The sequence below is a fragment of the Crocodylus porosus genome, unplaced genomic scaffold, assembly GCF_001723895.1.
Source record: "Crocodylus porosus isolate Cpor-Errol unplaced genomic scaffold, CroPor_comp1, whole genome shotgun sequence".
Lineage (NCBI taxonomy): Eukaryota > Metazoa > Chordata > Crocodylia > Crocodylidae > Crocodylus > Crocodylus porosus.
The window spans coordinates 23,233,091-23,246,060 of record NW_017728886.1 but is presented as its reverse complement, the minus strand read 5'-3'; the positions used below and the strand labels follow the sequence as shown (position 1 = coordinate 23,246,060).

General features: G+C 41.1%; 1 protein-coding gene across 2 annotated transcripts in view; it reads right to left on the bottom strand.

Annotated features, from left to right (window-relative positions):
* CUL2 (cullin 2) overlaps positions 1-12,970 on the bottom strand; it is an 89,926-nt gene that overhangs the window by 53,706 nt on the left and 23,250 nt on the right. For both annotated transcript variants that reach the window (XR_002100202.1, XM_019530974.1), the window contains exons 5-6: positions 7,495-7,600; positions 5,654-5,736 (exon numbers count right to left, since the gene is read on the bottom strand). Coding sequence is in view for 1 of the 2 variants with exons in the window: in XM_019530974.1 (XP_019386519.1) it covers positions 5,654-5,736; positions 7,495-7,600 (189 nt within the window). In the remaining variant the exon portion in view is untranslated. The remainder of the gene's footprint in view (positions 1-5,653; positions 5,737-7,494; positions 7,601-12,970) is intronic.

Here is a 12,970-nt window from a genome sequence, read left to right as displayed (position 1 = left end):
CTCGCTAACCCCTGGCCCAGGCGTGTCTCTCTCGGGGCCCGTTGTTGGAGAGTAGGTTTAGATTAGACATCCATAAGAACTACTTCACAGTTAGGGTGGCTATGATCTGGAACCAACTTCCAAGGGAAGTGGTGTTGGCTCCAACCCTGGGGGTCTTTAAGAGGCTTGATGCCCACCTGGCTGGAGTCATCTGAGCCCAGTTTTTCTCCTGCTCAGGCAGGGGGTCAGACTTGAAGATCTACAAGGTCCCTTCTGACCCTACTTCTATGATTCTATGATCTCAGTTGCTTTCTGCTGTACTCGAACACAAATGCAAATGTTGACATTCAGCTTGCTGTGTAAAAGTGTAACTTGTGCTAGAAGGGGGGGATGTGTTATTTTCACAATTTTTCTTAAATCACCTGGTTATATTTTGTTGTTTTTGCTCTGAAACTGATGTACATGTACATGGCTGTTTTTAATATGGTAAGTATTCTGCAAGTCATTTGTGGTTTGCTAAAAGCAAATGTGCTTATGAATTTAGTCAAAGAAATATCATCCTCTTAAAGAGTGCCTAACTGAAATATTCATTTTTTAACATACTAAAAAGTAACTGTACTGGATATATCAATAAATCCTCTAATATGACAACATTTTCAATTGTACACACTCAATATAGAATTACATGGTGTTAGTAAACATGTTATACAAAAAAAAAAAGTACATTTTAAACACTTTGATGGAATAAGAAAATTGCATGAAGCAGAGTTCACTTATGACCTTGCTTGTGGTATGAAATATATTAAATGTATATACACACACACACTTCTTATGTAAAATATATATTTTTACAAGACACATGTGTCTAGATTATTTTTATGTACAATACACACACACACACACAGTTTAATGTTCCTTCCATTTTATAAAAGAAATATCCTGAAGGAAGAAATGGACTCCAACTGCCTCAAACACTATTTGTTTGAGATAATTTACTAGTCATATTCCTATAAGTATAAAAATGCTAAGAAGATGGCTACAGCAGTTGGCACTAAAATCTTTACAATTACTGTTTGTAAGCAAATAATATGATAGCTCCCAGGGTTTTCAGGCAACCTATACTCACCTGTCCCTGGGGCTGAGGTAATTGTGGCAGAGTAGTCTCTACAAAATGCCACGTGTTGCCACCCCAGGGAAAGGCAAGTATAGGGTGCCTGAAAACCCTACCTCTCACTGTCTTGTGGGTCACCCTTTGACAGAAGAAGGCCTACGGGGAGAATACCCTGACAAAAAAAAATCTTGGTAGAGACCAAGAAGAGAAGATGTGTGGCAGGGTACACCTTGGAGCACTTGTCATTTTGAGAAGAAAGGACTGCTGAAGAAGTAGCCTCTGCAAGGAGCTAGGAGGGGAAACTCTGGATGAGCTCCAGCCTAGAGTGTTAACAGATAAATGAATGGACAACTTAGAACTGTACCGCATCCTCAAGCATGGCAAGTAGAAGATAAGATGATGTACCGTACCCACAAAGGACAGGATGGAGGCCTAAATGGCAGGGGCCAGGGCCCATTGTAAATAAAGTCAGCCACAGTTGAGCGCCTCCCTTTTTTTTGTCTTTGTGTTTTGCAGGATGTGGACCATGGCTGAAGCATCAAGAAGTTCACTTGGTACAGAGAAGAACTGAGCTTAACTGTGTTATGCATAGTAACTATAATGCTTATTTGGTGGTGTTTGTGTAATAAGTGGTTGTGATATTAACTATGCTAAATAATGAAATTTAAAGCAAAACTTTGTGATAGGCTATGGAATACATGAAGGGCAACAGTGAACACCTATTAGGCTGGAAATAGCTACAGAATGGCTACAAGAAACAGCAACAGCATCATGTGAAACATTGTCTCCAGGACCTCAAAGAGTTCATCCATGTCAAAGATCAAGAAGGATGGATTGACCATTTGTTTTTATTATCATTCTTTTGTTTATTTTCTTTTGTTTTTTGTGGGGGGGGTTTTGCTTTGTGTGGTTTTTTTCTTGTTTTGCTTTGCTTGTGTTAGATATGTATTTTAAGCTTTTTATAGTCGGAATAGTAATGCACTGTAGCTTCATTAATTCCCAGAATTTGTGCAAAGATCTAGAATAAGTAGTAGAATTGTGACATCCTGATGGAGATGGGAAGGGCCTGACCCTTGGCATTTCTACAGGCTCCTGCAGGACGGAGGGGCACTGGTGGTGCTATGATGGCATCAAGCATCCATTTGGGACAACAAGCAAAGCATTGCCCATTGTACAAGAGGGGTAAAATTGCCAGGAACATGTTTGGTCCCCAAAAATTCTGACCATGGGATGTTTCTCTGGTTTAAACAGCCATCCTGACAACTAGTTAAGGCACTGACTGCTAAGTGGAATGATGCCTGGAATGCTGAGTATAAGGTTTAACAGGCATCTTGGGTTGTACATTCCCCAGCCCCAGCATGGGAGGTCTGTTTAAATTGGATTGGCTCATGGGATGGCTGATGGAGGTCCATTCCACCACCTCATTAACCATTCCAGGAAATTCCCTTGATTATGCTCCATTTATGATGTGAAGGTGTAAGATCTTCAAGGAAGGGATTGATGGCTACAAAATGGTATTTAAATGTTTGCTTTTGGGAATTAACTTGAAGGTAAAGTAGATATGAATTAGAACAATGGTCCAGGGGAACACCAAGGGTTAACTGCTTTCTAAAACCTTTTATGATTAAGTTTCCTTCAAGGTCCACTGTATCTGAAGCCAGCAGACACACAGGCTAGGAAACTGAAGACATGTACCACACTGTTCCATAATATGAGATAAGGTGGCATTAAGTCATGTGCCCAATTGCAGAGTTCCTGGGATTTCCAGTTTTGGTGAACAGACCAAATTCAGAGACTAGTAAATAACAAAATTAAGATGTGTGCATGTGATGGGTTTGGGAAACAAAGGAATACACTGACTGGACAGAACATAGACAGTATGCCAACCACAGGGAAACCAATCAACAATGCCCAGGAATTAAGAGTCATCAGACGAGAGACAGAATACAAAAGGAAAGATTTCAGAGCAAGAAAGCGTCCTTGAAAGGGGGCCCCAAGGCCACCACAGATGGAAGACACACCACGAGCCTGTCTCACTGAGGGGGAAGGGGACGACCCAGCCCTTAACCTCCAGGTTGCTGACATCTGACATTCAAAAAAGAAACTAAGGATGAAGCCCACATACTGACCAGACATACATTCCCTCCGTGACAACCTTAGGACTAGTAGATATAGAATAGGGGTGGGTTATTTTGTTTGCCTTGCCTACATTATTCTTATCTGCTATCACTGTGTAGTAATAAAATTTGCCTATTATCAAATGAAGTTGTGGTTGGTCTGGGGGTTTGGGTCCACCTAGAACATGATATATGGGTCATAAATCCAGTGCCAACATTCCCCATAGTAATTATAGGAGATAACACAAATACCACAATAAAGTCAGTTCTGCAAACACAATTATGTTTATTGATGACACCTCCTGGTACTGTAAAATATTCAAAAGTAATAATCAGGGTAAGGTAGCTACTTTGTAGTGCATTACATCCTGTGCAGATCATACTTTAGAAGGAAAAGTCATTATCCCCATGCTGCAGATGAGAAACTAAAAGAAAAAAGGTGAGGTGACTTGTTCAAGTCATACTGGAGAGCCTGGGATAGAGCAGGAATAGAAAAATGGACCTAGACACTAAGTTACACTGCTCTGAGTCCTGACACTGCTCTGAGTTTCCTACATTTCCATAGTTTTTTGTAAAAAATATTCTGTACCATTCCCTTAAAAGCTAAGATCCAAAGCCCACTGGAGACATGACATTTCTCAGTAACCACTGGTGAGCCCCATAATCAGCCCATTTTCAGAGTGAAGGAAGATGATTTGCACAGCCATTACAAGTGCTGTCTTTTACAGCAGAGAGAGTGAGTTCTCAGAAGATCCAAAAATTATGAAATACAGGATAGTCTTTAAATGTAGTTACAAAAGAATCACAGGGCTCAATCACAGGAAATTAGGACTGAAAGGAATCTCACAATGTCATCTAGTTTAGCTCAAAGCAGGATCAATCCTGAATAAACTATCCTAGTGAAGTGGCTTTCTAACTTGCTCTTGAATATTTTCAGGGATGGAGATTTCACAACCCCTCTAGGTAGCCTGTTTCAGTGTTTAATCATGTTCAGAGTCAGAAAGTTCTTCCTAATCTCAAATCTAACCTTTGCTACAGTTTGAGTCTGTTATAGTCTATCTCCATCCTCCCTATAATCTCCCTTCAGGTATTTGAAGACTTATCAAATCCTCCCTTAGTCCTCTGTTCTCCAGACAAATAAGCCAAAGTCTTACAGACTGTCCTCTTAAGTCATGTTTCCCAGGCCACTAATCATTTTTGCAGTACTCCACTGGACTCCTCCTTATCTGTTCATATCTTCTTTGAAGTGCGGGACCCAAAACCGGACACAGTACTCCAGGCCTGTACTCTGTTCAGCACCAAGTGAAATAATCATTTTGTATGATTTGCAAGTGACAATCCTATTAATGCAGCATACTGGTGGCTTTTTTTTTTAAATTTTGCAACAGAACATGCTGTTGCCTCATATTCAACTTACGATCCATTGTAACCCCCAGGCCCTTCTTTGCAGTAAATGGATATAATATCAGCATTGAATTCATCTTCACAAAATCCAGGTGAAAAAAAAGAATGTATTGTTAACAATATCAATATTATATCTATTTTGCAATTAGCAATGCTTTTTCTGAGCACATCCAACATGTCAACCTTCAAAGCATCCTCCTCAAGTAGATAAGGTAAAAATCACCATTTAAGAGATGTGTAAAATAGGGAACAAAAATACTTGGGTTAGTCTGGTGTAGCCTGTCCAAATGATAGCCTGTGAGGGGCCAGTACGTGGTCTGTGGGCCAGGGCTGTCTGACCAGTAGCCTGCAAGCAGTAACGTGAAGCCTGAAGGCCATAGCAGCTTTCTCTTCACTGCTGTGTGGTGGGAAAGGGCCCAGGGGGTCTATGTGGCCTTGGCACAATCTGCATGGGGGGGAGGGGGGCAGCTGCTGTGCACACATTGGGAAGCCAGGAGCAGGGACGAAAGCACCTGCTCTTCAGCCTGCCCAGCAGGGGCGGGCATATGCTGCAAATACAAGCCATGCAGCAGGGGCTTTGTAAAGCTGGCTCAGCCCATGCAGTGAGGGAGATCCCAGTAGGGTCACCACTACAGCACACAGCCATACACAGGTACCATGTGTGGCTCCTGCCCATGCCAAAGTTGGACAGTTCAGGTACAGCAAAAAAAAAAAAAAAAAAAAGGGAAAAAAAAACAGGTCTCTTTGTTAAGATTCCAGGCACGACTTCCCCTAGACTGAAGCGAGTAATTTTTTTTTCCATTTCAGGATCTGCTTCTGCGCTAGTGAAGTCCAATAGAAAAGTCTATATTTTAAATAGCTGGAGCATTTAAATAAGTAATGAAGTAATATCAACAACACGTTCAGAATTACCTTCCACCCAAATAAGAAACAGTTTAGTTGAAGCCCAGTAAATTCCCAGGCCACTCTAGTCAAACAACTGCCAAAGCCTGCCCCAGGGTAGGAAGCTGTGCAACTAAATGGAAAACAATCAAGCACTCACTTTTTGATTTCTCGGAGGAGCATTCGAATGAGGATGGCCTGTAGCGGCTCAATCATTAATTTCCTCCACATATCAAGTGCTAGCTGTTAGGAAAAAAATACCACAATAAAAACTTAGCAGGCACACTACATGTAGTTTAAAAACTCCAAGACTAGTGTTAGAATTAGATGGGATGTAAATGCAAATAATTACACACCCCACTCTCAGATATCTATTTTCATTTTAAATTCTTTTGACAAAGCTTAGAACTAACATATCAACAATACCTTATACAATTTCAATATAGCTGGTAGAAATGCAGAATTCCCAATTAATGGAATTTTGTCATTTTGAAATTTCTTTTACTTCTGGTTCAGAAGACAAAAGGTTTGTGCAAAATCTGCATGATGTGACATTTCCTCAAAATGGGTTTTGGAAGACTTTATTTCCAAACAAAATTTTCATTTTGAAGTTATATATAAAAATCAGGAATGATAACATGTCGGCTGGCACAGCCCTGTCTCCAGCCCTGGCTCAGTGCTCCGCCTCCCCCCATGCGCTGGGAAGAGCCAGAACTGCACAGGACAGCTAGCAACAGCAGCACAGGGAGCAATGCGGTGGTGAAATCTGAGGTGGATTCAGCATCCTCCCAGCATCGCTGGCACCCACTCTGAGCCCAGTCCTTGCTGAAAAGAGCCCCGTGCAGCCCCAGCTGCAGCCTGCCCCACCCTACACAGATCTGGGGGACATGCCCCTCCTGTGCGCTCCCAGGGTGCAAGCAGCGGTGGAAGCTGCCCCCCCCCGCCCCTACAAACTGCAGCTCCAGCCCTCCCCACATGGGAAGCACCTGCCCCTGCTCCCTTCCTCATTGCAGGGAGTGTTGATCTGCCACCCCCACGCCCCTTCCCTCCCTCCTCCCTTTCCACCACACTGGACTTAATGGCTGGAGGCAGCTGCATCAGAAATCGGATTGGTATCAGCCAATATGCCTCCTTAAGTCTCGGCTATCGGTATCAGCCCCAACAATCTCTATCAGTGCATCCCCAGTTCTTTCATCTGCCAACACTGAGAAGTCTATTCCATGCTCTTTGGAACCACCCTTCAGGTAACTGAAGGCTCCTACTAAATCCTCCCTCAGTCTTTCTTCTCTAAACTAAATAAATCCAGATCCCTCAGCCTCTCCTCATAAGTCATGTGCCCCAGCTCCCTCACTATTTTCGTTGCCTTCCACTGGATTCTCTCCAGCTTGTCTACATCTTTTATGTAGTGGGGGGTGGGGGGCAAAAACAGGACACAATACTCTGGATCTGGCCTCACCAGTGCCAAACAGAGGGGAATAATCACTTCCCTATATCTGCTGGTGACGCTCCTACTAATACAACCCAGTAAGTCGTTAGCCTTCTTCACAACAAAGGCACACATGTCAAAGAATATTAAAGTATAATACCGACATTTCAAAGTTTTCCAAAACTAAATATTCTCTTTTTAGATTATTTTTGTCCCAAAAGAGATGATTTTGCAAAAGACAACTTTGGGTTTTGTCAATTACCATCTTCTGATGGAAGACTGTTTCAACAAAAAATCTGTCTGCCTTTAAGTTTCAAATCTGCAGGGTTTTTTCCTCCCATGTACAGGTCCTACTTCATTTAATTTTGCTTCACAGATAAGGAGCTGTCAGTTTTAAGCAAATTTGGCCTGATTTTTTAAAGGTGTTCAGTGCCTGCAACTTCCACTAAAAATTAGACTAGTTTTAGACTACTCAGATACCTTTTCTTCTAAACATCAATATTTCAAGCAACGAAGATGACATTTAAGAATTATTTGTACAATTCGTGTTTCTCTCTACTATGGGAAGGACCTACCTCTCCTATTTCCATCAGTGGTTCATTCATATCCACACCTCCATAGCCATACTGAAGATCAGCTTCAGTCAATTTGTTCTTCTTAATAAACTGTGTGTTGAGATACCTAGAGAAATACAAACAGTAGAATATAAAAGCAGTGAAATGTTAAATATTTAAAAGAATTCTGGAATCACATAATGTCTTCAGCTTAATTGAAGGAGAGAAAGATTACAATGATTTTGGCAGTGAAATTAGCATCCATAGGGAATTCTTGCAACACATCTGAGAATAAGCTTGCCTTCTATGCTTAGTTTATTAGCTGCTAGATATTAATACCTACAATAAACAGTTCCCTTCTAGCCATACTTCTCTATGAAAACAATCCAAAACAATGAAATAAATTAAAATCTAGGGAACCATGAGTACAACACACTTCACTAGCTCAGAACCTATGCATTGCCAAGTAAGTATAATTTTTAAGAGGTGGCATTGCTTTCCCACATATTGTTAAATTCCTATAGAAATATTACAACAATTCTATGCAAGTAATAGTGAACAGTACATTATTGTATAAACAAATTTTATGTGAACTTAAAAAAATAAAAATTTACAGCATAAATAACTCAATATTTGCAACAAGATTTTAGAGTCAAAGAGTTACAGTACCACATGCTGGAGAAAACTTACACTACAGCATCTTACCCAAGTATTTAAAACTTACAAGAAATTTACACAAATTTGGAAGAATTTAAAGAGACATAGCAATAAGATTATATCAAAACCTAAAAGTGTACACACCCTCCTAGCTCTCAGTACTGGCTTTGAAAAATTCAACCACTTAATACGTTTAGTTAAGATTGAAATTCTCTCATTTCTTCTGCAGAGCTGGTTGAAAACTTGAGCATACAAACTATCTCAAGCCTGCTGTTTATACCATTAGTTATAATGTTGCTTGAATAAGAAAACTGGTAGAATGGTAGTCAAGATTTTCAGATGCGATTAGTATTGGGATGCCCAATCTAAGAAACCTTAAAGGGGTTTGATTTTTTTGAAGTGTAATTACTCAGCACTTTCTGAAAATTGGGTCCAAATGCTGAGCACGCAAAATCATTAGTCGCAACTATTCCCTGGAGGTTTTCAAGAAGAGATCAGACAGTCACCTCGCTGGGGTCACCTAACCCCAGTTATTTTCCTGCCTAGAGCAGGGGGGCTGGACCCAATGAGCTGCAAGATCGCTTCCAGCCCCTTACAATATATGAATCTAAAAGAAACGCTGAAAAAAAACCTGCTGTCCCATTGAAACACCAAATCTGAAACTAAACTAAACACAGGCATTTCAGACAGCCCTAGAAAAAAAACCATGTTTGTCAAATACAAAAATAGAGAAAGCAGAAACTGTAATCTAGAAATTCACAATATTCATGCGGATTTAGAATTTACAGATGACCAACTGAACCAGCTGCCTGACAGAATGTGGTGGCGGACTATGGAACACAACCCTGGAATAGACAGACAGGAGAAGCTCATATGAAAAGAGAAAAATATTTACCTTCTTTGCACTGTATTAGCAAGAGAGCTACTGACACAGTACACCTAGGTGTACTAGGTCTAGCATCCACATGTAAAAAGGAATGTGATGAAATAAATAAGACATCAGTAGGATTTAGGAAAGAGCTACAGAAACGATTCAAGGGCCAAAAGGTAACTTTAATGTGAGATATATTAATAGAACTCTGTCTATTTAGCGTAACAAAAGAGGAAGCTTTGTCTGTAAGTACCTACATAGGGAGAAAACAGTGCATAGTAGAGGGCCCTATATACCAGGCAAACTAAAAAATTAAAATCCAAAAAAAACCTGAGTCTGCTAAAACCAAACTAGAAAGGAGATGATTTGTTTTTTTTGTTTTAATGCCAATGTTAGTTAACCACAGAGACCAACACCCAATGGCTAATTTATTATCATTTAGTGCAAGGTTGTCAAAGATTGGGCTCCATGGGCTAGGGGCAGCCCACAGAGTCCTATCATCTGGCCCAGTGCTGCCTCTGGGTCCAGCCTGGAGAGCTCCTGCAGCACACAGTGGGTGGCATCTGTACTTGGGCATACTGTATTCAGGGCTGGGACACATGAGCCCCATGAACCATGTACAGTACACATGCCAGATGGGCCCTTCCCACCATGTGTGGCATGTACTTCATGTGACATGGCTAGAACCAGTATGTGCACTACACACAAGTCCAACTTGGGGTGCATGCTGGCTGGTCTGTGGGCCTGATTTGGTCCTCTGTGTCCCTCATCAACCCACAGAGCTGAATGAGTTTTATAACCCTGATTTAATGTTTTAAAAATCAAACTGAGACCTTTGCTTCTGTACTTAATGCAATAAGTGATTCCCATCGTCTTTTGCAGTGCTGGGCAAACAAAGCTGACAACTTGTAGATTGATCAAGAACCTGTGCCAAGGTATGAAATTACATTCCGGGCTTTGTCTCAAGATCTACAAGGCATTTCCTCTTCTTTGGATTCAGTGTTTGAACAACCCTCTGGCGTAGCTGATTATTCCTTGAAGGTTGATGGCATATTTGAGGCTTTGACTCCTCTCTAGGACCTTTTTTTGCTTAGTTCCAACCTCAGCTCATCACTAATGGTAGGCTTACTAGTTTCCCTACTTTAACCACAAATTATTTGGCTAGATACAGGAAATCAGTGGGTGAAATTCTACAATCTGTGCTATGAAAATTACATTAGATAACTCTAGCGGTCACTTCTAAACTTGAATATGTATGAACTTAAAATGAAAAACACTGGTTTGAAATGAAAGCTTAAGAGCTTCCAGTACAACTAGTTCATATGGTACAGGACAATCATTTCTAATAAACAAAAAAACCACACAGTGAAGTAGCAGGAATAGTAAAGGAATAAAGAAAGATTTTTATGGTTAACTCTCAATTTTTCAAAAATATTCTATAAACATCTTGTGTTATCTAAGTTTTGGTTCCATCCAGAAAAAATCTGCCCAAATCATGTACTACATTTAGGCAGTTTCGAGCTGGAGGGATGTGGGCAGTGTGGTCCCCCAGGCCGCGGTCCCGCACTATTCAACATCTTCATCAGTGACTTGGATGAGGGGGTAAAAAGCACCCTGTTCAAATTTGCTGATGACACTAAGATGGGGGGAGATGTGAGCATGCTAGAAGGAAGGAATAGGCTGCAATCAGACCTAGACAGGGGTGGGCAGATGAGAACAGGATGGGTTTCAACACTGACAAGTGCAAGGTGATGCACCTGGGGAGAAAGAACCAGCAGCATACCTACAGGCTGGGGAACTCCCTTATCATCAGTGCAGAGGCAGAAAAGGATCTTGGAATCACTAATGATGCCAAAATGAACATGGGCCCGGCAGTGTGGGGATGCAGTCAGGAAGGCCAACCACACCTTGTCATGCATCTCCAGCAGGTACAAGGAGGTGATCCTCCCCCTCTATGCGACACTGGTCAGGCCACAGCTGAAGTAGTGCGTCTAGTTCTGGGCACCACACTTCAAGAGGGGTGTGGACAACATGGAGAGGGTCCAGAGGAGGACGCATGATCAGGAGGCAGCAGGGCAGGCCCTACGAGGAGAGGCTAGGGCACCTGAACCTGTTCAGCCTCCACAAGAGAAGGCTGAGGGGGGATCTTGTGGCCTGTTACAAACTAGTCAGAGGGGAGCAGCAGGCACTGCGGGAGTCCCTGTTCCCCCCAGCACTACCAGGAGTGACGAGGAATAACTGTCACAAGATGGCAGAGGGGAGATTCAGACTGGACATCAGGAGGCGCTACTTCACTGTCAGGGCGGCTAGGTTCTAGAACCAACTTCCAACCAAGTGGTGCTGGCTCCCACCCTGGGGGTCTTTAAGAGGAAGGTAGATGAACACCTTACCAGGGTCGTTTGATCCCAGTACTCTTTCCTGCCATGGCAGGGAGTTGGACTTGATGATCTGCTCAGGTCCTTCCTGAGATGAAAATTTTTTCCACTCTCAACTGTGTATGCTCTTTTAAGATGTATATCTACATATATTTTAATCTAAACTGTCCAATACAATTGTTGTATAAAGAGCAAAATGAAAAGCAAGACTTGTGTACAAATAAACAAGTTAATTTGGGAAGCAGACAAGGAGACTTTCTTTTCCTCCACTCTCAATAATTGTTCTCGTACAGCTTAACAAGCATGATGATGCTGGTACCTTCCCAACAGTGAGGTAAGAGGGAGAATGGAAATCATGGGATTATCAGGGGAGGAAGAGAAAACTGAACAGGGGAACCAGGAGTTCAGAACAGAAACAGCTAGAGCAAGGTTCATCAATCTATGGCCTGAGGGTGGGATACAGCTCCATGGAGTCAGAAGGGTTTCAGCTGCAGGGGGCTTCATCTGTGGTGCACTGCAGCCAGGTAGTAGCTAAGTCTTAGCACTGGCCAGGCTTTGGCTTGAGTGATATCATTCCAGTCCATCACTGGAAAAATGCTGCTAACGCCAAGATGGAGGGACTATGCCAGTGGTATCAGAGTTTTAAATTTCTATCTGGTTTTCCATTGGCGTGTGAATAGAAAAATTCCACCATTGTGTGAACAGGAAAAAAAACAAACACCTTTACAAAATATAAAAAGGAGCTAGCTTTTAATATTGTAAGCAATCTAATATTCTACTTTTGTTTTAATGCAATTATATACAAAAAAACACACCATATGTAAGAGTTGAACTTGTTTATTTTCATAGAATGATCTAATAGTGAGGAATTTGAGAACTGATAGCTTAAATGTACTCAAACTTTAATAAAGAAAACAAGCAATACCTGTTTTATTTGAGGTAACAGCATTATTATAAAGAATTCAACATTATTCATTTTGCTTTCCCTTCTTAAAAGAAAAAAAAAATCACAAGCTCTCCATTCTAGCCTTTAAGCTGGAAGAACAGCAAATTACAAATCAAGCCAAGGCATTCGATTTACCAACCTCTCTCTCCCCTTACAGTTACACAAATACAGGAAAGCCTATATTTTAAGAAAAAAATTCTTAGAAAAATACCTTCAATTTTCTTAAATTTTCCACACTTTAAGACATATATAAATAAATTGGAAAGGCCGGAGGAAGAAATAAAAGTAGTCAAAGGGGGGGAAAAAAAGGGCATTCAAAAAAAATTTGAAGAACTGGGATTATTTAGCTTGTAGAAGAGAAGACAAAGGAGGAATTTGATTAAAAAAAAACAGCTTTCACATCTAAAAATGGCTCTAAAAGAGGATGGAAATCAATCATTTTCTATATCCACAGGGAACAGGACAAGCAGCAATGGACTTAAACATCAACAACAGATATTTACCATATTTACCCAGCTACAAGATGATTGTGAAAGTAATATGACCCCCCATAATTAGATTCTACCCACTGAAAATGTATAATTTTATTATAATTTTCCATGCACAGAATCTAATTGTTAGAGGATCATCTTAAAATTTGCCCCTGCT